Genomic DNA, 25289 nt, shown 5'->3' with positions numbered 1-25289 from the left:
TCCAATTATATTGGATTGAATCTTTCGAGTGTTCAGGTTGAATCCAACCAATCAATTAAGATTTGATCATATACGAGTTAAGTAATCGGTTGATTTGGATCTATTTTTTTAAACCCAACTCAAATCATATAATTAAATTTATTATTATATAAATTAATTAATAAATACAAAACACACTCACATAATTTATTAAATTATTAAGTTAAACTATTTATGATTTTTAAGTTGTTGTTTTTATCTCTGTGTTGATTTTTGTCTATGTTTTTTATATTAATACACTACATTATTTCTATCTAAAATAAAAATATCGTATTAACATTGAAATCATAAATACTATTAGTCAAATATTATTACAATTTAATTTATTTTGAGTGCATTTAGTTATTGCATACTTACAAAATTTTAGACAAAAACAAATTATTATTCTTAAAAAACTAACTTTTACAAAATATAAAATAATTTTTAAGTATTGAAACTCAATTAATCCAATCCGACCTAATTTATTTATGATCAGGTTAAGTTGAGTTGTGTATGTAAAAAACATCACAAATCCAACTCAATCCAACCCGTTAAATTTTAATTGTTAGTGAGAATAATTTATTTAGCGAGAAAATTCATGTTTGATTTTCAATTTGTGTAAAATTTCCTTGAGTCAATGATAATCAGATACTGCAAGCAAAATTAATCTAACTTAGTAGGTTGAAGACACGCATACTCTATGACCTATAACCAAAAACTTACGTTTTTTTGTTTCTTTTTTTTATTACAAAATGGATGCAAATATATTTACTTCGTAAAAATTAACATTTTTCTTTTTAAATACATGCTGGTATGATTTCTAATAAAACATTATTCTTTTTAATTTTTTAATTAATATCTTTAGGACACTAATTAATAACATTATTTTAATCAAGGATTTAGATTATACCAGACAAAATGATCATATAAGGGATAACATAAATGAAACTATTGATGATGATATAAATAATAATGGAACTATTGATGGCATCACCTTGACACGTTCTCATATCGAGGTCACTGAGTGATATATCACTCTGCATATGCTTATCGTTTTCATATTACAGAACATACCATGAAAACTGTTGCTTCCACTATAACTTTAGCAGCCACTAATATTTATCCTCCTCTCTTCCTTCAGCTACTGCAAAAAGTGCCTTACGATACGGTGTTTCATCAAAATATGAAGAGAGAGGATTGCTAACAAAAGTTGATCCAATTAATAAATAGACTTATATGTCACAAATACGTGTAAAATCGTTCATTAAGTCTTGATGTTTATTCTAACTCCGATGAACATCAAAGATTTAATTACCTAAACTTATTATAATATTTATAATAAAATATATTATATATTGAGAGATTCATTTGAATTTGATTCAACTAAGAAAAAAGTTTTCTATCTGTACGCGTTTTCTATTTCATTTTCATCTATATAAATGCCATATTATTGTTATTTTTAATTAATAAAACAATAAAATTATTTTTTATTAATTTTTTATACTTTATAATAATTTAAAATAGATGAACTTTTCTGTAATAAAAGATAAAAAAAAAGGATCTTAAAAAACCATCCAATACCTTTCTTAAGCAATTGTATACTTCATTTTTTCTAGAAATTTTTGCTTGGTTTAAAATAGAGAGTAAAAGGGAATAAAAGAAGAAAAAAATATATAAAATGAGATTATATTATTTGGTAAGAAAAACAAAATGAAAGTAAAGAAAGTTTTAAAAAAATCTATCTTTTGTTTAATTGAGTAATTAAAGGGGGAAATTATATGAAATACATATATAAACATGCATCCTCAATAAATAAGAGAAATATGAAAAAAAGGATAATTTTGTTTTTTATCACAAAAAATCTTCTTCACACTCTTTTTTGCCCACTTTTGAATGGAATGTTTTTTGCTGTGATTCTCATACTTTTCTTCCTTCCTATTTTTTGGATCAACCAAAGCATGGAATGAAATCTCATCTTTTCCTTCCATATTCTTAATTTCCTTTCCCATTTTCTGGAAACAAACACAACATTAGCGTTTTTTGGACTTGTGTAATTGTGTTTCATTGCATGAAATAAAGTTTTAAATTTTAATTGAAATATAGGTTGCAATACAACATTTTAGACTATAATAAACATTGGCAAAACTCTTACATGTTCCTGTAAAATTTCAATTGTTAAGCTAATGAGTGGAGTTTCAATAGCATGTTATTCCCTCAAAGCAAAAGCAGCAAATTTAATGTTTTTTTTCCTTTAACTATTAAAAATTCATTAGCAAAATAAAATAAAGAAGAGTAGAAAATAAGAGGTCGATCTCCACCTCTTAAAACAGCAAAGAAAACTTCATTCAAGAAGTTAAGAAATGATGTGAAACTTGATTAACATAAAGAAATTAAATAGCTGGGGGGGATGGGCAAGATACCTGGAGATTTACAATAACCACTTTTTAAACGGGGCAACATGTTAGTGTCAATTTATCCTATCTTTAAATTTTCATGTTTCATTTAATCTTATAACATATCAATTGCAATCAATTTCGTTCTTGTAATGATGGTTTTTCATAAATTATTTTCCTTAAATGACATATCGCTATATATGGTCATTTCAAGGAGCTTGGCAATTCTTGAATATGAGGTGGTGTTATTATCTCTTGACTTGGTGGTGGTATATTAACCCTAGCCTCCTTTTCTTGACCATGAAGTGGTGGTGTGTTACCATCTCTTGACTATGGTGGTGTCACCATCCATTCCCTTGAATTTAAAGAAATCAAAGTCGGCAACAATGTTAACAAGTCCATGATAATTACAATCTTGAATTTCAGGTTTTTACTACTATAGTATCATGCGTAGGCTGATCCAAGGGAAATAAAAGTACGAGTCCACTCAATTTCTTTAAATAATAATAAAAAAAAAGTTACTGTGCAAACCTAAATTATAAGTAATTTTATTTAACTACAACTGCTTAGCTAACTCTTGATGTTAGAGAATTTTAGTCGCTTCGGAGCATGGATTCTCGGAAAAGGTAGTTTTAAAAAATAACTATAACTAATTTTGTATAACTAGTTATATAAAATTAGATATAAAACTATAACTAATTTTATAGTTATGAGTATTTAAATAACTTATTTTTATTTTAAAACTAGTTATAGTTATAAAACTAGTTTTAAAAATAATTATAGTTATAAAATTATAAGTAGTTTTATAAAAATGTGTATTTCAAATAACTTATTTTTATTCATTTATAATTAGTTGTGTAATTGATTTTAGATATAACATGTTATATAATTGGTTATATAACTAGTTTATTCATAACTAATTATTTACCCATATTTTAAAAACAATAATTAATTATATCAAATTATACCCGTATTTTAAAAAATAGTTACAATTATAGTTATAATTATTTATTAATTATAATTATTTAAATACTCAAATCATGAACACTCTAGTCAGAAGGAAAACTGAGTCCATTTCTATAAGAAAGACGAGAGTAAATTTTTGGATTTATATATAAAGTTCTTATAGAAAAAAATTCGGTACCAATGTAAAAAACTTAATGATTACGTTAGTTTCCATCGATATATTATTTATCTAAATAGAATTTTAATTGGCTTCATCCTAATAAGTAATGAAGTATAATTTAATTTTATCGATAATGGAAATTGATGTATTCGGTGCTTCGTGTTGGTACCATGATAAGCGAGACCATTAATGTAAACTTATAACATAGACTAACAGCTCAAATTTTGTTAGAAGAAGAATTATATAAATGAGAACGAGCTAAACAGTTAATATTTTTTTTAGCTCTAATATCATGTTAGTAAACTGAAAAGAGAAGAGAGTATGAGAAAAGATCAATCAAATAGAATTGATTGAGATGACTAGCATGATTAGATCAAACATCGACTTGGCTTTTATATAATATGAAAAGTAACTAATTAGTAACTAGTTCTTAATTCTTACCTAACTATATTTCTAACAATTATAAAATGCATGATACATTTTAGTATATGTAATTTTATAGTATTTACTTATCTTTGTTAATCTTTCTCCTTTCCCTGGAGTGTTTTCTGTCCCATCCTTGTTTATGTAAATAAATGTAGGAGCAGTATTTGAGGACAAAACAACCTCATGGTTCATGAATGAGACCAGAAAGGGTCACCGAGTCTTCTAAGGTTTGAACTCTGAAGACAGACTTGCTGAAAAATGTGAACACAGGGATACCATTTTCAAAATCATGTACCTTAAGAAGAGGGTAAACTTGTTCATACTGCTTCAAGGAGATGTTGTTGACCAATGACCAAGTTTATCATATGGGCGGCTTCTAATGAATTGAAGGCATGGCATGGCAGGCTTTAGTTCACAAAAAAGGATGCAGTGGAATCACGTCACCACGCACTCATTAAACTCAAAGAGTAGTGTGCCTGTTATAAATTGCAACCTAATCACTTGTAACTCTCCAAGTTCCACTAGCTAGTGCTCTCCCTTTGTGTATATTCCCTGTGGTCCCCTTTTACTCATTTCCAAACTTTAGCCTTTAAATTCTCAAGTTTTCAGTTTGAGTTAATCCTCATCTCTTTTTAAGTTTGTTGTCTCTAGGTAATGCTCTTTGGTGTGGTTCTTCTTTGTCACACTGTTGTGCTAGCTGTTTCTAGTTACCTGTGGAACTTGCTTGTGTATGGCCATCTTGGCTTTTGTGCTGTATTGTCTTGTCTCTCAGACTGCATATGCCTTTAGTTGAGACTTGAGACTGAAAAGTGTTTTTTAGAATTTGCCATATATGTTTTTCCTTTATTCTATTTCGATGAGAACTTTTGGAGTGAACTAATATTCTGTGATGGATTTTGCGAATTAGCAGTTGAACTGCCTTGAAACCAATTGTAAAATTTAAAATAGTTAGTTACTCTGTTATCTAGAAGTACCAAAACAAAAATCCAGGTTTGGATAAAAAGTTCTTGGATTTCACAATCTTTCCACTCAATGGGAAGGCTCTCGCCAAAAGTTTTCCTATTAAGCTTTAGGTGGAGTCACCTGTCAGTTGTACAAGTTTGTGAATCCAATACAAAGTGCAGGTTTCTGATTCATACAGTTTTGGACTGTTTCTAGAATGAGACAATTTATGCAATTAGAGAAAGAACTTCAAAAGTGAACTAGATGTGACATGATAAACTTCTCAAATTTTTTTCATGTTAGTTTAACTTCTTTGGACTTTATCATTTTTTATTTATGATGCAGTCGAACCCATGCCAGTCTCAGCTAGTCCAGCGCCACTGTTAGGGGATCGACTGTGTGAAAATGGATTTGAGTGTGTTAAAATTCTCCCTGCCACCAATGATGCACATGGAGGAGTCATTGTGGACTTAAAGGAGCCTTTGCACTCCGAAGTTTTTGCTACTTTGCTTAGATCTTCACTTTTACATTGGAAGCAACAGGTGAATATTCTGATCCAGAGCCTAAAATGGTACTTTGTTGCATTTAGTTCTCATCTGAAAAAGTTTAGCCAATTTGTCAATGCCTATTTCCACTTCTAATCGTTGGCCACTTTCTTTATTTAGGTACAACAAGTAGTTCACATGGTAGTTTGATATCATTTGTTTGACTTGAGAGTACCTCTTTATGAGTCAAAAGTTGAAGCTAATATAGTTCTTCTAAGTAGGGATTCTCTATGGATTCTGTTGACCACACACCTTAAAACCAACCATTAAATAATACAAATATGAAGTCAACTGATAAATGTGCTGCATACACGCTTCAACTCAAGATGAATGTTTTTATCCCAGAAAAAAAATCATACTTTTCAAAGTCCTCATTAATGCTACAAGCACATTATGAATTTTGTGACCTTACTCAACATTTCAAACCTTTATCTGTATGTTTGTGTGTGTATAATCCTTTATCTGTAATATAAATGTCAGCATTTTTTGCCCGCATAACTATATTATACTGTTCTTGCCTAAAATTCATTCAGTCATAAAATGAAAACCTCTGACCTCTAGTTAGCCTTTATTAACTTTAGTATGCATTTCAGGGAAAAGATGGTGTTTGGATCAAGTTTCCTATTGAGCTTGTTAATCTTGTTGAAACTGCAGTTAAGGTAATTTTGCCATATTTTCTTTGGGAGTTCTTTTTGTAATTTTTTTATGCATGGTTCCCCATCATGCATACTGTGTATCAGATCCAATACTAAGAAAAACTTATGATAATAATGAAAAAAATGACAAACTCATATTAACCATATTATAACCATGATCTTGTATTCTCTATTCTCTAATTTTGAAATGCAATGGTAATGTCTAGTGTCTGATAGACGCCACATGTTAGCCTGATTTTAACCATTTCTTATTCAAAGCATATTCTTGTGTCAAATTTGACCATGTGGGGTAGCTACTAGCATGTAAGGGGCAAGATCACATCAGTCTATATTTCTATTTTATATGTTCTCGTGTCATGTTAATAACTGAGTTTGAGGAAATTGATGGAATCTTGATATTTGTGACTGATAATATAATTTGGTCATAAATGTTCTTTGTGTTATGTGTCTGGCAGGAGGGTTTTTGGTACCACCATGCAGAGCCAAACTATCTAATGCTAGTTTACTGGATTCCCAAAACTGACTGCACAATACCTCCAAATGCTTCTCATTGTGTAGCAGTTGGAGCTATTGTCTTGAACGATAATAAAGAGGTCTAAAATGAGATCAAAGATTGGTTATGCAGATCCACATGTTTTGTTACAAATATTCAACCTTTTTGTCATTCTCTTACTTTTTTCTTATTTGTTCCCTTTGTTTTGGGGTATGGTGGGCTTGTTTGTAGGTGCTTGTGGTTCTGGAAAAAAAAGGAGGATTTCATGGGATTGGTGTTTGGAAGATACCTACTGGAGTTGTTGATGCAGTATGCACACTTTCAAAGACAAGTTCCATCTATTCTTCTAAAAAAATTACAATTTGATTGGCAACATGAAACTTGGTTTTGTACCTGCAGGGTGAGGAGATTTTTGAGGCAGCTATTAGAGAAGTAAAAGAAGAGACAGGAGTAAGTATAAAGTGTCAAGAGTACATGTTGCATTCCCATGTCATAGAATCTCAGAATTATTGTATTATGGTGATGACTTCTATTTTGGTCTGCTTTATTTTTGTTCAGATTGATACAGAATTTGTGGAATTACTAGCATTCAGGTAAGAATTTTCTAATTTGTGACACATAAAACATGAGAGATACCCTTTAGTTTGAGCTTATATTATATAAAGGGAAAGGCTCCAAGGTTCAGTATACAAATGAAAAAAAGAAGTCATGCTGATGCTTTTGAGGAGAAATTTCATATTTATATAGATCCATGGATTTAGAAAGAAAATTTCAACCACAAGGCCAAATAGAATTTACTGAGTTAAATTACGTGTAAGCTCATGGAAAACACTGAAGACACTTGCTTTGTTTTTCTCTTCTAATAATTAATTTGGCATCCTAATAAACTAGAGTTCATAAGAGAAATTGAAATTTTCCAACATTTGACCTGTCTTTTTTCTTCTTTCTTTACTATATAATTAATTTCTTTTGACATTCTCTTGTTTCTGATTTTCAGACACACACACAATTCATTCTTTGGAAAATCGGGTCTATCTTTTATTTGCATGCTTCGCCCTCTTTCTTTTGACATCAAAAAGCAAGAACTGGAAATTGAGGCAGCTCAGGTATTTTTGTTTGACTGTCAGTGTCATATCATGTCTTTTTTTTCTTTTTCTTTAATGTAAATACCTCACAAATGATACTCTAACATGATAGATGCAGAACATAAAAAGGTGACATCGAATTAATGGATGTTCTTCTTCCCTCCTCAACTTAACCATGCAAATCAGTCTTATCATGTCAATACTCTAGCTCACCATTCGTCAACAAAGTCAAATTGTGCCAAGCACTATGAAATATGAATAACTGAAAACACAAAAAATTTGCTTTCCATAAAAAAAAAAAAAGACTTATGAACAAATCACGTTACCTTATTAGAATGATTAATAATTTTTTTCACAAACAAATGCACAGTTATGCTTATTGAGTGACATTATATGACCACTATCCACATAATAAAAGTTCAAACATTTATGATAGTATTGGAACTGATAATTGGAATTTGTTCAAATCATAATAAAACGGTTCCAATGATGGTCCTTCAAGTTGTTGAAGAATGACTGTGGAACTAATTGTAGTATTATAGTACTGGAATCTAAGCACATATATGATAGAGGATATTTTTGGTTCCAAGTTCTTCAAAAGATAGTTGATAGGATGATGGTATTAAAATTCTGCGTATCACTTATTGCTGACTTTGCACACCATTGCCATATAATTCATTGTTATTGCATTTGCATGTTTACCTCTAGTGCTATTATGACCACATTTTGCAGGTGTTGGTGATGCATTTAATTCTCTCGACTAAAATCTTTTTTGTTGTGCTTTGCATTTTCTCACAAAGTGGATGCCATTCGAGGAATTTGCTGATCAACCTTTTAATCAGATGCATGAACCCTTCAAGTACATGATTGAATTATGCTTGGCAAAGGTTGAAAAAGTCTATAATGGATTCTCTCCGCGACCCATCTCATCATATTTCGTGGAGGAGTTGAATTATCTATATTTGAATAGTCATTGCCTGGACAAGTCTTCTTAAGTTTTACAAATCAACCTTGGTCGTCATCCATAAAAGTTTAGTTTGATATTTCTTTCTTGTAAGGATTTAATTAAGCTTTTTCTCCTTAAATTTAGGTTACTTCTGTTTTTGTCCTTCAAATTTATTTTTTTTAGTCCTAAAATTATGAAAGATGTTCTTTTTACTTCCTCTTGCGGTAAAAAATTGTTACAAATGGTGCATTCAAACCACAAAAATTCAATCAAGGAGGATTAAAAAGAATATTTAAAAAAAATTAAGAGATTAAACAGACAAATTTAAATTTGGGAATAAAAAACAAAAGTGACACAAATTTGACAAGAAAAAAAACATATTTAAATCTTCTTGTAAAACCTGTTGGAGTTTTGTGTATCATCATTGTCTAATTATTGATTTAATAAAATTTTAGATTATTAATATTAATTATGAAAATTAGATTTAGAATATTTTAATTGATAGATATTAGTTGTTTGATCTTATGATGTGAGTATTTGTCTATTATTACTAAGGTCTTCATTTGTTTCTTAAGTAAGAGGTTATGCTTTCTTCTAATAGTTATAAAATTATCGTCTTATTAGGTAATTTTGTGTGACACATTATTGTAGGAGAAAACCTAATCATCAAGTAGAGAAAAAAAAATATTTATTTTGGTGTTTGTGATTCAATTTGGGCAGCAAACATGGATTTCATTTTCTTTTATGCACACCTACCAATTTTTTATAATTATTTTTTTATAATTATTGTTGTGCGGTTGTTATGACTAATTGACTATATATCATGTTATTAATTTTTTTTTACCCTGAAGGAGTGTTAGTAATACACTCTTATCTCAACATACTATCATATTGATTAAAATTTATTAAAAAAAACTATCTAGCAAAATGGTTGGATCTAAAAGGCGGGGTCAATTGGATCACCAAAAACTTGTTTAAGATTTTGCTCTTATTTTTGAAATACTGGCTAGCAATGAACCAAAAAACTTGAAATTAGTTCGAGATTCAATTACGAATTAACTCATTAAATTTGGTTTGTGAACCAATAGAACTATACATAGTTGGACTCATTTAATTAATAATTTTCTCAACACACCACAATCATATAATTAAAATTAAATAACTTTTCTAATTACTTTCATAATTTTGCTTTTGTATTAAATAAATAAATAATAATATATAGTGTAATCAATTAAGTTGAGCTAATGATCTAATTGAAGTTGTTTGCAAACTTGAATTAATTTGAGTCCAAGATGAAAAAAAATTCATATTGAATTCGACTCAATCTTCATATCAAATCATTTTTTATTGAGTCAAGTCAAGTTCAACAAAGTTTGAGCATAAGATGAGTGAGTACTATATCCTCAAGTCTACTCAAGTTTCATGTTGAATCATTCTTGGCCTTCAATTGGACTCATTTCTAGCCTTATCTGGTACTAAAAATGTGAAGAAAGATAACATAAAAGAATTCAATAACGACAAGGTCGGGAATGCAGTTCAGCGTGCATAGCCTAACAAAAAGTTCTTCAAGGGGAATTGCAATTTCTGTAAGAAATTTGAGCATAAGTTGAGTGATTACTATATCCTCAAGGGAAAAAAATAGAAGGAAGGAGTTTACAAGCTTGATGAAGCTAAGGGAAACTGAGTACCATATCGTTGTAACAAGTTTTCTTATATCTACCTTTTGGACATGTCTTAGGTTTATGCTCTTTTATTTAGCAGAAATTTGTTTTCAATTTCAGCTTTGAATAATTGTAATTACATCTTTTGAATTTAGAAATGAATTACTTATTATTTATTTCCATATGTTGGATGGAGAGTTTAGAAATGGAAAACTCATTTGAGTGTAACATTCTGTTTTTTTAAATAAATAAAAAAGAGTTTTATTAAAAATAAATAATTTTAGGAAAAAATAGTGTTTTTGTAATTAAATAAATGACTGAAAAAATGATTTTATTAATTAAAATAATAAGTTTTGAAATAAATAAAATAAACATATGTTTTAGAAAATAAAGAGATATTTTAATGGGATATTTATTTATTTATTTAAAAGAAGTTAAATAGAGTTTTTTTTATAAAATAAAAAAAATAAAGTAAATAATAAGATCAGAGTACCCTATTTATAAATAGAGACATATTAGGTCAGTTTTTATAATTACTACACGTCTCTACCCTCTCCCTTTTTTCCAAATTTGTTCTCTCTCTCCTAAAATCCTCTATTTTTTCCATATACACTCAAATCTCAAATCTGTTCTAATAAAACTAAAATCTTAGATTTGTTAACCATTGGATTGTCATAAAATTCAGTCACCACCTTTGTATCTCAGCTCATCACATTCCCACCGTTGGAATTTATGAAATAATATTTGTAGAAAGATATATGACCCTCACATGAAGACACTAAAATTGAAACTTTAATCCCTTCTCCTTTTCTCTAACGCTTGTAAATCCTAGTAGAACAATAAGAAAAAAAACTTATAGAATCTTAGGGAACCATTAGAGACACCATTATCGCAGTCGGACTACACACGTGAGTCCGCTTAAAAGTAAGGAATGAGTTATTTACAGTTAGAGAATAGTGAAAATATGTGTATAGATCCTTAGAGGATCAATTGGGAAGAGTTTTAGGGTGTTTTTGTAATTTTTATTCTATCTTTACAATTATAAATGTGAATTATATATGTTTGATGACCAATTGATGTCCCAATGCAAAATTGTTGTGGAATTGATGTGTTCTTGCGTTGAGTGAGAACCCTAGAAATTGATTTTTTTTTCTAATTAGCGTGAATTGATGAAACTGAGGGATTAGTATGATCTCTTTACTAGTTAATTAGCATTATGAGTTTATATTTGAATCTAATATACTGAGATAAAGAATAAATGGTTAAAATAAAAAAACTCATCTCTGTTTGTTTTGCATATTGCGGTAGATTGAAAAAAGGTATTGTAATGTTATATTAAAATAAACTATCATATCAAAATTGTATGCAAATTTTTATGTCTTGTACCACTCCACTTTTGATATTTGACACCACACACATCAATTATATTTTATTAAAGAACGTGAATTGTACTCTAAATAATCTTTTCTTTAGTTGTTTATTTTATACAAATGATTGCTTTTGTCATGTATCTTCCGAGGATGATGAGCAACATGTTATATATACATTGTAATAATAAAATAATTTATTTTGACACAATTTTAATTTAATTTTTGTAGAAACTCTTTTTAATTGAAAATAATATAGTTCAATTTAATATATATATATGTTTCGTATCACGCAAATATTACTACTATGTGATGTGTATATGATTCATGAGACATGATAAATTATTATATTGAGATTATGAAATTGTGATTGAGATTGTGTGTAAGTGATAAATTGAAGATGTGTTAAATTGTAAGATACATGTGTATTAAGATATTGTACACATTGAGTTGTGAGTTATGAACTATACAATTACACAACTGTAAGATCCTTTAAAAGAGACGAGTTAATGCGTGATGAGTATTATGATGAGATTCATTGTGGGAATCCGACGAATTGAATCACTTTGAGACACGGCGAGTTAAAATGATTTTGGAAACAATTGAGTAGTTATGTGTATTGCATAATTCATAGGTAAAATTTGTGTTTGTGTCATGCATATATTAATACTGTATAATATGATTCATCAGGTGTGATAACATGTTGCTTTAGGATTATAACGTTGTGATTGAGATTTAGTGTATGTGATAAGTTTAGTATGTGTTAAATTGTGAGATCACGTGCGTATTGAGATGTTGTGTACATTGAGTTGTGAGCTATGAATCGTATAATCACATGACTATAAAACTTTCAAGAGTGACGAGTTAATGCACGTCGAGTATTGTAATGGGATCCACTATTGGAACCTGACGAACTGAATCACTTTGAGACGCGACAAGTTAAAATTAATTTGAGAACAATTGAGGAGTCGTGTGTTTTGTATAATTCATAGATAGAGTTTGCATATTTAAATATTTTCTGAGTTGGACTTGAATCAGGAGGGAAAGGCCTTGACAGACTCTTCGGAGTCTAAGTCATGGGGGTAAATACACCTGATTTGAGTACTCCTTTAAGCCTATGTCAATCTCACATAGTTGGAGCATTTTCGCAAAACAGCATGACCCTGACTGGTCTTCCTATGATTTTACCTTGTGAGAGTGACCTGACTAGCTTGTTTTGTCATGTACTCCTAGGTGTCCGACCAGATTTTTCACTGACATAGTACCATATTGCATATAGGATTGAGTCTTAGTATATTTGTTGCATAATGTCTGTATAATGATCATTGTGACTTGTTACGTGATGTTGGATAACGAATTGTATGGGTGTGAAATATTGTGTAGTACTTGAGATGTGTTATTCTGAACACATGAATAATGTAAATGTGTGAAATGTGATTTTGTGATTAAATCCTTGGGACAAGTAATGTTACACAATGAGTGATAAAATGATGTGAATTATGTTAAGTTGAGTTTGTTATATTTATATTATGTATGTGTGCGCGCGCACTTTCGTTTATCTCTACTTGTTTAGAAATATGATAACTCACTCACTGTGTGTTATTTGTGTTCGGATCATATGATGATCTCGAACCTTATATTCGTAAGAGCAGATAGTTAGGTGAATGACTTTAAAGAACCTCATGCTAGAGGATACTGGGACGCAACACTTTGACAAGATGTCACATTGAAGCATGAGTTTCTATATTATTTGCATAATGTTCTGAACATATTATTTTATGTTGTTTCACTGCTTAACTTGTTTTTCTTTTGTAAAAAAAAATTGGATAATCTTGTTTTTGGTTAAAGATATTTTTAAACGTTTATTTGTTAAGTTTTTAATTTGATGATTAACGTAAATATGAATTTTTTATCTATATGAACTCTTCTATGCTTAAAAAATAAAATATTTTTTTATTATCCCAAAAAAGAAAAAAAAACTCTTAAAAACAGATAAGGAAAAGTAAAAGTGAACGTATTAAGTTTTTAACAATTTGTCAGCATTAGGAGTCATGTAAGATGATTGCAATTTGTTTGCTACTTCAATATCATAATGACAAATGTTCTGCCATGCGGCATCATATCCCAGATAGCAAAAGCGGTGACAAATCCAGGACCTTATTAGACAGCTGCTGATATTCATATATATCTTATTATATATGTGTCTGTAAGATCAGCAATGTTCTTCTAAACCTTTCTTTCTCTAGTTAGAAATTAAGGAGAAACAATTAACTCAATGGAAAAACAAATGTTTCCAACAAAGTTTCTTCTAGTTCTTACCACCATATGGTTTGCACTATCCAATTTTGCCTTTAAAGCTTCAGCAGATGATGTCACTCAAACCCCAATAACATGTCTGAATTGTTCCAAATGTGAATACCCTTGTCAACAACAACCCTCACCCCCACTTCCTTATGTTGCTCCACCACCACCACAATCCCCTACACCTTATGGTTACTCTATATATGGAGCACCACCACCACCAAAAGAGAAAGAGAAAGACCCTAGCAAGTGCCCTCCTGCTGCAGGTGTTCAGTGCTGCACCCCTCCAGATCCTTATGTTTTTTCTCCTCCAAATCCTTACACTCCTGTGCCCTATGGTGAAGGCCAACGCTCGGCTTCAATGCTTCTTCAAGTTGTAGTTCCACTCATGATGCTTTGCTCTTCCTTTATTTTCCTCTTCTGAATTTTGTTGGTGTTCATTTAATTATTATCATTGTCAAGTCTAGGACAAGTAGTGATCATTTTAAACTGGATATCAATATCATGTGTAATAATATCATATCAGGTTGTCAACACCTGTATAAATTATATTGTAATATTCAACGTTTTGGTGCAGCTCCGTATTAATTATAAGTGTTTTTCTTAGGAAGGTTCTTGCTCTTTGTTCAATAACCATCAAGATTTTAAATTGATGTTGACTCAAAAATCTTGATGTTGGGGTTGAAATTGGGATTATATATAATTGTGTTTCTTGATATTGTGAAATTTATAATTAAATTATAAATAAATGTGATTGATGCAGCTATAGTTGTAATCTTTTTATTTATAAGAATCGAATTCAACTATTAGAGTTAATCAATGAGATTTTTTTTCTTCTAATCACCATAATTAGAACCTTAACTCTTATTTGACTTATTTTCATATGTTTTGATCTTTTAAGTCAGTTTTGAGACTAATTGTCGATCTAACACAATTTATAGTTGAGATTAGATACCTAAAAAAATTGATGTTATAACTATAAAATTGTAGTGGTAGACCTTTTGTTAAAAGCTTGGTAACCATTAAACTCAATTTTGATGTTATACCCATTAAACTCAATTTTTCTCTTTAGAATTGAAAATGTTCATACAATCCTTCACATAAAATTCTACTGAGGGAAAGGAAAAAATATAACCCTGGTTGATGAGAAGGCAAAGTTTATTGGATGTGTCCTAGCTAACGACCAAAATGGCCTCAGGATCCTTACACAATGACAAGTGTTTGAGGGCAAAACATTTTTCTTTATGTATGTGAATCCGGTGAGTAAAAGAGTAGTTTCTGCATCTGGGAGAAGAGGGAAGAAACAAGAAGCCCATGATTGTCCGGAGCTAGGCCACCGAATGCAATTAATGTTGGACTGGACCACCTATTATTTATTTCTCGAGATAAATTATGATGTCATGACAAACTCACACCTTATGAGAAGCTAGTTTATTCCAAGAGGGAAAAAACCCTCTGTTGCGAAGGGAAACTATCCTCTAAGTACTCAATTGTCACTTTATTACATAAGGATCTAACAAATTACAAACCTTTCTCCATGTTTTGATTAGTAATATAATCTTAATACTAGAACGCGTCCTTTATTAAAAATGCATCAGAAACTACCCCTCTAGTGACTAATTAGCATCTACAATTAACAATTAGCAATGAACAAAGATTGAGATTGGATTGTGGAGCCACTCTAAAGAGAGATACCTTAAAAAATTACTCGTATGCCACTGATAGCAGGAAGCACATTGCACAGGGTACAGAATACTGATTAGTAAAACAGCCAAAGAATAATTCACACTCCACTTAGGAGTGGAAATAGGTCAGGCCAGGCCAGACTTTGAAAGGTCTGAGCCTAGTCTACGATGAATCTTTCAGGCCTAAGCCTGGCCTATAGCCTATCAAAGACTTTTATTTTGACTCGGCCTGACCTTTTTAAAAGTCTGGTCTGGCCTGATTGTCTTTTTACAATAAATCTTTTATTTAGGAACGTAATAGGAGAATTAAAAAAAGGAAACGTGATAGAAAAATGATATGATTTTTGTATAGGAACGTAAATATGATAGGATAGAATTTTTGTATAAGAACGTAATTGGATATGATAAGATATGATTTGTATAAAAACGTAATTTGATAATAGTTTTACTTAATTATAGGAATGAAATCTGCTAGTTTAAAAAAAAATATTAATTATATCCAAAAAATAATATAAATATATATATAGGCCGGCCTATCAGGCTTATAAGGCTTTTTAATAAGCCTAAATCTAACCTATTTAATTAAATAGACTTTTATAAAAATCTGAGCCTAGCCTTTTAATTAAATTCCAGGTCAGACTTTATGTAGGTCAGGTCGTAGGCTCCTGTAGGCCAGCCTGACCTATTTCCACCCCTAACTGCACTCAGTAAGTGAGTAGCTGCGTGGGTCGTGACTTGTACTTTAAAGCCGATTCCAATTTATATATAGAAGTAGTCCTCATGAGATGTGAGGACCAGCGTGGGACTTGCAAAAGGAGTAAAGCGCACGAGTAACTTACCATTTCTGGTTCTGGCCACCACACTGAGTCACTCACTGTGTGCTTACTTCTTAGCAAACAAAGCAACTTTATTGACTAGTATTAGTGGCAATAACCTCACCAGTTTGTATGCTTTCACTGTATGATACATTACATCTTAAACATTTTTCTGTTTAATTTGAAATAAGAAGCACTAGTAACACATCTTGACAAAAATAAGCATGATGCTTTCTTTTCTTTTTTGTTGTTGTTTATAGTGGTTATATTTTGCCTTGCAGATTGTCTAAACCCATAAATCGTCATGAATGAATAAATACATGTACCACTGAATTTATGAATGACTCCAGTGTTACAAATTTTGGTAGAGAAATTGCAGCACAACGATTACATTTTCTTCACAGTAGTGTGTTAGAAATTACCTTCCCTGGTGAGAAGGAAACTGGTTAACGATTGAAATTCCTTAGCCAATTGGAACTCGTGGATTTTAAATTGTGACTAAGAGTACCTTTGAAAACTTTTGAAATTTGTCATCAAAAGAAAAGAAAACCAGTGACCAAATAAATATAAGTAAAAGTGTTAGAAAATATAAAAATAGAAGTTACTGTAAGTGAAGTGATTTTTATTTTTAATTCTCGTAAAAAAAATTATTCTTACAATATTCATTAGTCCTCATAACATGTTTCGTGTTCCTATATATATAATACACTAGTTGCAAAATATAACTATAACATTTTTTTATTTTAATACCTACCGTCACGACAAGAATTAAAGACAGAAGACCAAAAAATCAAAGTTACGGAAAAGAAAATAACAAGAACAAAAAACAATATATTTCCAGTTATGTAGTAGTACAAACATATTTAATATTATAATATATAAAATGAACTTTTATGAAATGACAGAAATAAATAATAATGAAAGCAACCCAGTTTCCTTTTTTTTTTTTTTACATAACCTAGTTTCCAGTTAAACTAACAAACTATCCCGTAAATTGATTTGTTCATTACTAGTTCTGAATCTATAAACCTTATCCGCATGCTTCATTTTCTTTGCTTAACTCTATGAAAACGTTTAAATTCAAAAACAATAACCACAAGCCACTACAACCAATTTAAATGCAGCACCAAACACTGATCAAGACAAAAAAAAAAAAAAAAAACAAGCAGAGCCAAAGGATCCACCCTTTGTCCTTGTCGACAACATTACAGAACACATTAATTCTAACAAGTGTCCAACTTCTGGACAAAACAACCATACAGTAGTGAATTTATGCCTACAAAACAACTAGTAGTAGTGAATTTATGCCTACAATGTTAGGTGTCGGCTTCACTCTTTGATTCAGTCAATTTCAAATGATTTCATCTAATCCCTACCAAAACCTAAAAACACTCAACTGTAACTAAGTAGTACAAACAATAATTGGAAGAGGATTAAGATGGTCTAGTCCTTTGACTCATTTTATTAAATACTAATAAATTTATCTTTTAAAATTAATTTTTTTATTATGAGATTCAAAACTGCAAAGTGCATACACCCTAAAATCTTGCATCACAACACAACAAATGTCTTCTAACAGAAATGCAAACACTGTTTTCACATGTTGTAAGAGACAACAAATAAAAATTTAAGATCTACATTACCATAACAGATCTCTAATTAACGCTCATTGGAGGAAATTAAACAAATTGTTTACATTATAAAAACATTCACATCAGTGTATCAATTCCCGCTCTCTCTCACCACCAGCAAAATTACACAACATTATCAAATACGACAATAATCAAATAAAAATATTAAAAAACACAGAGAAAAAAAAAAAGGAATATCACTTCGAATCCCCCTTGAAAAAAAACCCTAAACTCTTTTTTTTTTTTTAATTAACTCACATCAAAGCATTAACGGTAACCCAAAAACCAAACTCAAAACCAAGGCAACAACACCACCACCGTACCTCCCGCCGTTACGTCTAACGGCGTCGTTACTATCATCGGCGGTCACATCGGCAGCGTCATCGGGAGAATCAGCAGGAGCATCAGAATCATCCGCCGGCGCATCAGCCGCCTTCTTCTTCTTCTTCCCCTTCTTCGCCGGCGCAGGAGCGTCGGCGGCAGAAGGCTCCGGCGCCGGCGCCGGAGCCTCCGCCTCACCCTTAAATAACTCCTTAGGCTGAAGCACCTTATTAATAGCAAAAATCGCAAGCGGCTGTTCATCAATCAAAGTGTCGGTGATCTTGGCAGTTGTAAGCTTCGTCTTCAGAGTAACATCTTCACCGTCGTTTTGAACGGTGAAGTCAAACTTGTTGGCGCCATCAGTGGCGAGAGTGTTCTGAAGTCCGTTATTGGATTTGAGAGTAGCTTTGGACTGGTAAACCGGAACAGCGTGGAATTCAAGAAGCGCGGCCTTACCAGATTTTGTTAGGTTTTTGAATTTGGGGAGAAAGGCTTTAAACGCGTCGTCGAGGGGGCAAAAGACGGTTAAGCCACCGTCGAGGTTGTCATTGAAGGTGTTGAGAGCGTCGGGTTGAGCAGAGAGAGTGTCGGCGAAGACTTTGCAACCGTGTTTTGACATAATGTTGGTGAGGTTTTGTTGGGTGGGTGCGGGTGCAGGGGCTTCCGCTGCGGCAGAGGGGAGAACCTTACTGATCTGAATTACGGAGATGTTGTAAGGGATTTCTTCCACCGATTTGACGAACGTTGAGGAGAGTGTGCCGTCGTTGTTTTCAGGGGCGAATGCGACTTTTCCGCCGTGGAGGTCGGTGATGTTGACGAAGCCGGCGGATCCGGGGGCGGTGCCGGTGGCTTGGTACATTGTGGCGGCGAGGGCGGTGCCGTTGGTGATCTGGTGGAGCTTCTTGGCGCCGAAGTAGTCGAGGAGGACGTGGAGGGAGAGGACGTTCTTGACGGTGTAGATGGAGGGGTGCTTCGAGAGAAGGTCCGACATGGCGGCGTTGTCGACGGCGCAGACGGTGATGGTGGTTTTGCCGTTGATTTCGGGGGCGAGGTGGGTGAGGGTGAGGTAGTGGTTGAAGGTGGAGAGCTCGGGGTGCTTTGCGAGGATGCTGGTGATGTTGTGCGCGTCGGAGAGGGTGGCGAGGAGGAGCAGCGCCGCCGCGAGCAGTGGCCGGAGGAGCTGCATTATGGAAGGTGAGGGAGAGAGAGTGAGAGTGTGTGTCTGAGATCTGGCGGCGAGAGAGGACAGTGAAGAATGAAGGAAAGGAAACAGGGGAGGTACTAATAAGAGGGGTCAAGGAAATGAGGCTTCGGATTTCAGATTATTACGGTTTCTGCCATTGGAGAGAGGAACAAGACTCATTACTCATTCTTACAATATTCATGTATTTGGTATACTGGACAAAAAATATTTGAATTTAAGGAACGTGGTAAAAGTATGAGATTATGCTATTTTCTTAAAAGATCGAGAGAGTTGAATAAATTAATATTAAAGTATTTATTTTATTTTAATATTTAATTTGAAACAACTTAAATATGTTTTGGTCTTGTATATATGTTATTTATTGTTTTAGTTTGTGTAAATTATATTTGTTTTAAATTAATGATAACATTGAATTTTGTGTGGAGGTGATAGATAATGACATCTCATTTCATTTAATAACATATATTAATAGTATAAAAAATAAAATAAATATAAGTTATAAGAAATAAAAAAATTACAATAAAAAAAACATTAAACTGTTAGAAAAAAAATACACTTAACCCTTTAAAAAATGTTACATTGACATTTTATAATTGTTTCAGAAACAACAAATTATTTTTTAAAAAGGAAAGTTGTTACAAGTATTTAAAGAATAACAATAATCTATAAAACAAAAAAAAATTATGACTCTAGATATTAACATATATTTCGAAGACAAAAAATTTACTAGTTAGTTGAAATATGAAAGTTTTAAATTATGAAATAATATTTATTTTAAGATACTTTTTAGTACACACTTTCCATTATATTTTTTTACAATTTTTTATTAACAATTAAAATTATAAAATCATTGATGGATTGTGGAATAAGATCTTTTTTATCTATATAAATTAAAGACGTGTATAAATAATTTATAATAATTAATACCTATTTTTTAATCAAACAAGTACGATCCAGTTGATTTATTTATTTGATTGAGTGAATGAGTGGTAAGATTTATATAAATTTATAACTAACTATTTATAATATGTTGAATAAAATGTAAATTTTATTAGTTACAAATGTGTTTGAAAGTTGAAAAGAATATATATTTAATGTGGAGAATGGGTGGAAGGTTCTAGAAGATTCCGGTTGGTGTAAGGAAGAAGCCGCTGGAGGATGTCACGTGACTTTAGCAGTTCTTTCTTCTTTCGCGGAACAAAGAATAACATTAGTTATTGATTAGTTACGTGTTTTAACTATTGTTCCTCATTGGTATATTTTAACATGTGGAAAATATTTTTTAATTTAATTAAAATTTATAATAAAAAATACTATAATCAACTAACAAAAAAATTAATAACTAAAAAATGTTATACTTTACTCTCCCTTCCTTATAAGAAAAAAATGATTTTATATTATTAAAAAATTAATTAATTTCATTAAATTATTTAATCTTAAAATAAAAATAAGTTTTTTTTTTATAAATTATCATTCATTAAAATTTCATATGAATCATAATAATAAAAATCATTGATCCAAGAGATTTTAAAACTAGTCTCATTAAAATAAAGATGAAATTAGTCAACTTTTATATCTTCTTACTCAAATAATAAAAAAATTAAAAAATTATTCAAATAATAAAAGTAAAAAATTATTTAAATAGAAATTATTATAGCAAGTGAAATTGATTCATCTCAAATTAATTTCTCACCTAGTATTCTTTTTACTTCCTTTAATTACATTTTTTTAGTATATGTTTAGAAATCGTTTCTTGAGAACCGATTTCTAAACATCCATTTGTTTTATTTTTTAAAATCTGCTAATTTTTAAAATCCAGCAATGAAATCAGGGAACCGATTTTTTTAATTGTTTTTTACTTGTTTTAATTTTATTAGTTTTTCTATTAATTTATAAAAAATAAAATTTTATTTTTCATATGTTATTAGATATTTTTATATTAATATTTTTTGTTTAAAATTATTTCCAAACTTTTCGTCGTGTTGTCAATTCTATATAGAAATTCATTTTGAGTTAATTTATTTTAAAGAAAACACTTCTAATCTATTTTTATCAAAAAGTATTTCTTTTATAAAAAAAAGTAATTAATCAATGAAATATTTAGAATAGGTGGTATAATTTGAAACTAAGCTTACCCAAAAAAAAAAAAAAAGATAAAACGAAATTTATCTAAATTGAAGAGGAAAAAGAAAGACTTAGATAAATAACTTAAGGAGGTGACCTTTTGTGTTATTTTGTTTATATTTACGATGCTTTATTAAGCGTATGGTAGTGTAATCCCATAAATATAAATTGTGAATTAAATATAAATTTTATTAGCTTACAAACTAATTTTAATTTTTTATAGAAAGATTAAAATATTTTTGTAAAAAAATGGAAATGAAAAGAAAATGAAAATCCACTCTAGAAAAATATATTTCAATCATACAATAGTTTCATTTATTTTCATTTAAAAAAAATTATGGAGATAGTGCTATTTTGCATGATTAAAGTAGAAGAAAAAAAAAACTTAAATAAACATCCGGACCAATACGATTAAAGTAGAAAAATCTTTAAAAAAAGTAAAACAGAATTCAAATGATGAATTATAAGTTTATTATAAAAAATAATAATAACAACTAGTTTGCACAATAATTTCACATATTCAAAGACATCAAAGCAATAATTTCATCAATCATTCTTAATGTTATTGGTTTGTTTTATGTGAAAAATGTTTAAAAGTTACATTCAATTCAAAAAGATTTCTAAACATATAAAAAAATGTGAGAAACCAATTTGGGGAACTAATTTCTCACTTACTAGAGTAATTTGTATCATTGATTTAAAAAATCTCTCACTTGTATTATTTGGGTAAAAAAAATCCAACTTTTACTTAATATTTTAGATTAAAAAAATATATTTTGATTGTTTATAATAGAGATTGAAAAGAGTATTATGCTTATCATTCATGATTAAAATAAAAATATAACTATAAATAATTTCAAACATGAATTTGAATAATATTTAAAATATCTTATAAAAAAAATATTCAGAAACAATATTTATGCTGTGCATGTCACCGGTTATCGAACACTCGAGCAAATATAAATTTCATGATGCTTAAAAAAATAAATATAAATATAAATTTGAATAAAGAAAGGGCATTTATACCATACAACGTAGACCATATCACAAGCACAGAATGTCATAATCACTCGCTGTAAAGGGGAAAGTTTGCACTTTTGGTGCGTGTTTCGTAAAGTAAAAATGATTGAGTACGAGTACTTGTAGTTTATGATGTAATCATGACCGTCAAAGCTATGTCGTTGATCATTGACCAATGAAAACCTGGTGATGTACGGGTGAAAATCAACCGTTGATGACTAATGGCAGTGTTTGTAAATAATGCGAATAAAGGGGATATTGTTGAAGACTCAAAGTAGAGTGGTGGTGGTCGTACGAATTAAGGTTGGGTGTTTTTAGGCCAGGCTGGACTGAACGGTGTAGGAGATGCCACGTGGACGGCGGATGCAGTGGAGCATGTGACGTTGCTATAACTTGCACCACCGACAATTTTCTTTCCTTATACTGTGTGTTGTTCATTTTCATACATGATTTGGTTTTTGGTTGGAAACGTGATTCGTGGTTGTGTTCACTCTACATTTACTTGGGGGATTCTCTTGTTCTTTCTTCTTAATAATTCCAAAGTATTTGTGTTCAGAGGGAAAAGAAGAAACCATGGCTTATGTTTCAAGAAAAGAGAAATATTCAATATGTGATGGATTAAGTTAGAAATATTAATTGTAGCCTAGTAACAACACATTAAATTGTCATCAGGCCAAATTGACATAAGTTAATTTTATCCACAAAACCGGATATAAATGGTTAAACTATATTTAGGGTAATATAAATTTTACATTTTTATAACTTTATATTTGCTCATCTAGACTTTGCTGGTATCACTAATTAGTTTCTCTTAAATTTAGGTCAAAGCAAACAAAAGTGTCGGATTTCTTCCAATATCTTTCTTAATTTAGCTGTGGTTTAAGCTTATTAACTACTGTTTTGACTGTAATTTCTTAAGTAAAAAAAGTTTAAGAGTTTAAAATGTAAAATTAAAAGTGGAGAAAATAATTTATTTTTGTATTAAGCAAATTAAATTATGATTCCTCAATGCAGCCCACATGTGTGTCGGTGCATGATTAAGTATGATCAGCACAGTTACACATGACGCAATAATAATATGATAATCGAACCATTTAAGAAGGTGGTCAAATTATTTGTTGCAGCACTAATCAAGCACAAGTTTAATGACCATCTCTTAAACATGTAATAGCTTCATTGTTTAATTTGTGTTCATGATTCCTTTAAAAAAATGATTGAGTCCTGGAAAGGTCAATAATTATGGGGAAAGTTGGTGAATTAAAATATTGCATGAATACATAAACAATTACGGGGAAGGAAGAAACAATCGCAACAAGAAAGATATAATTGCCTATTTCTTTGTCATTTCATTCCTAGATCTAGTCAGATGACAAGTCCCTTTTTAATTTTTTTTTCGTTCATCAACATTCCTTCACAGAAGTATTACTTTGATTCTGCTAATTAAAGTAAAAGTAGTATTATCAGAACATAATTGGTAATAATTAACATGTTCAACAAGTAATTAGGATTTTATCGTTACTTTACTAGGAATTTTCAACTTTTAGCTTAATTATATTAGTACTTTATAATTTGAATAAACTAACCTAATGTTGTATATATTTGGTTATTAAAATCCTTTGGTTTTTTTTTTTTTGCCTTTTGCAAAGGATCACGCATGTTTCGCATTGCATATGCAATATATTATAACCTTACTAAATTGTTACTAGTCACTAGTCTATTTTGATGTTGATAGGTGGATTTGGGCAAGAACACGTGGATTGAGTATTTAAAACATGTCTCATCCATGACTTTTTGTTGTTCTGCAAATGGTAGGGACACAACAAATGTGATTTTCGAGTTCTTAAATGAACTTTCTTCACCGATAAAATATTGAAAATGACAATTGATTTAAATGTTTTAATCCAATTAAGGGATACAGATCTTGCATTGACAAATTCCAGAAAAAAGTCTATTTTTCTCGTGTTATTTCTTGACAATGGCACTAAAGATTATGTTCTACGTTTCCTTGCTGGCTTTATAAGGTGGTTACTTCAGTCTTCAACATTTGCTGCAACCTAAAATCATATTCTAATATGGAATAATGGCATTATATTATACGGTTGTTATCTTTGTTGTTATCTTTGTGTATTGAGTTGTTATGGGTTGTCATTTTGGATATGTTTGGATTAATTTTTTTTATAAACGCTTTTAGAAGAATAAAAGAAAGTGAAATGAGTTTTTCTATATATTAAAATTAACTTTTTTTAAGCAAAATTAAAATTAACTTATGATTAATTAAGTTATCCATAATTTAATTTATAAAAAATTTCTCATGATAACTTATCTAAAAGAGCATTTTATTGGCTAAACTGAAAGTGTTATAGCACAAAAGGCACTTATTATATTCAGCATCCAAGTAAAATAGCCTAAATATAACAAATCGCCAATCCTATCCTATCAATTTAAAAGTTTCAAACCAAAGTTATATAACAATAAATAAATGAATGTAGTAAATTCTAAATGTCCAAAAATCCATGACAAGTGATAAATT

The 25289-nt window shown here is 30.4% G+C and overlaps 2 protein-coding genes across 8 annotated transcripts; one reads left to right on the top strand and one right to left on the bottom strand.

The window, feature by feature from the left end:
* Positions 1–4464: 4464 nt before the first annotated feature.
* LOC100783941 (nudix hydrolase 10) lies at positions 4465–8842 on the top strand. 7 transcript variants are annotated; one of them, XM_006586078.3, is made up of 9 exons: positions 4466–4614; positions 5251–5447; positions 6044–6109; positions 6562–6699; positions 6831–6908; positions 6999–7049; positions 7158–7192; positions 7597–7705; positions 8485–8842. In XM_006586078.3, the coding sequence occupies exons 2-9, from the start codon at positions 5259–5261 to the stop codon at positions 8677–8679; spliced, it is 861 nt and encodes a 286-aa protein (XP_006586141.1). In that variant the 5' UTR covers positions 4466–4614; positions 5251–5258; the 3' UTR covers positions 8680–8842. The 7 variants fall into 7 exon arrangements, with proteins under 7 accessions (XP_025985575.1, XP_025985578.1, XP_006586141.1 ...); XM_041017670.1 differs by having other exon boundaries at positions 8417–8842; XM_041017669.1 differs by having other exon boundaries at positions 4587–4691.
* A 9286-nt stretch (positions 8843–18128) lies between these two features.
* Positions 18129–19676, bottom strand: LOC100814766 (fasciclin-like arabinogalactan protein 1). The gene has a single exon (XM_003532130.5). The coding sequence runs from the start codon at positions 19595–19597 to the stop codon at positions 18350–18352; it is 1248 nt and encodes a 415-aa protein (XP_003532178.1). The 5' UTR covers positions 19598–19676; the 3' UTR covers positions 18129–18349.
* Positions 19677–25289: the final 5613 nt, after the last annotated feature.

The sequence above is a fragment of the Glycine max genome, chromosome 8 (genome assembly GCF_000004515.6).
Source record: "Glycine max cultivar Williams 82 chromosome 8, Glycine_max_v4.0, whole genome shotgun sequence".
In the NCBI taxonomy this organism is placed as follows: Eukaryota; Viridiplantae; Streptophyta; class Magnoliopsida; order Fabales; family Fabaceae; genus Glycine; species Glycine max.
The sequence above is the reverse complement of the archived record's forward strand: the minus strand, read 5'-3'. Positions and strand labels throughout refer to the sequence as shown.

Excerpts from the sequence above, each read along its gene's own strand:
- LOC100783941 (XM_026129790.2), top strand. The coding sequence starts at position 5,259 with ATGCCAGTCTCAGCTAGTCCAGCGCCACTGTTAGGGGATCGACTGTGT. Across the intron at positions 5,448-6,043 it reads TTTTACATTGGAAGCAACAG|GGAAAAGATGGTGTTTGGAT; the intron begins GTGAATATTCTG and ends TATGCATTTCAG. Across the intron at positions 6,909-6,998 it reads CTACTGGAGTTGTTGATGCA|GGTGAGGAGATTTTTGAGGC; the intron begins GTATGCACACTT and ends TTGTACCTGCAG.
- LOC100814766 (XM_003532130.5), bottom strand. The coding sequence starts at position 19,597 with ATGCAGCTCCTCCGGCCACTGCTCGCGGCGGCGCTGCTCCTCCTCGCC.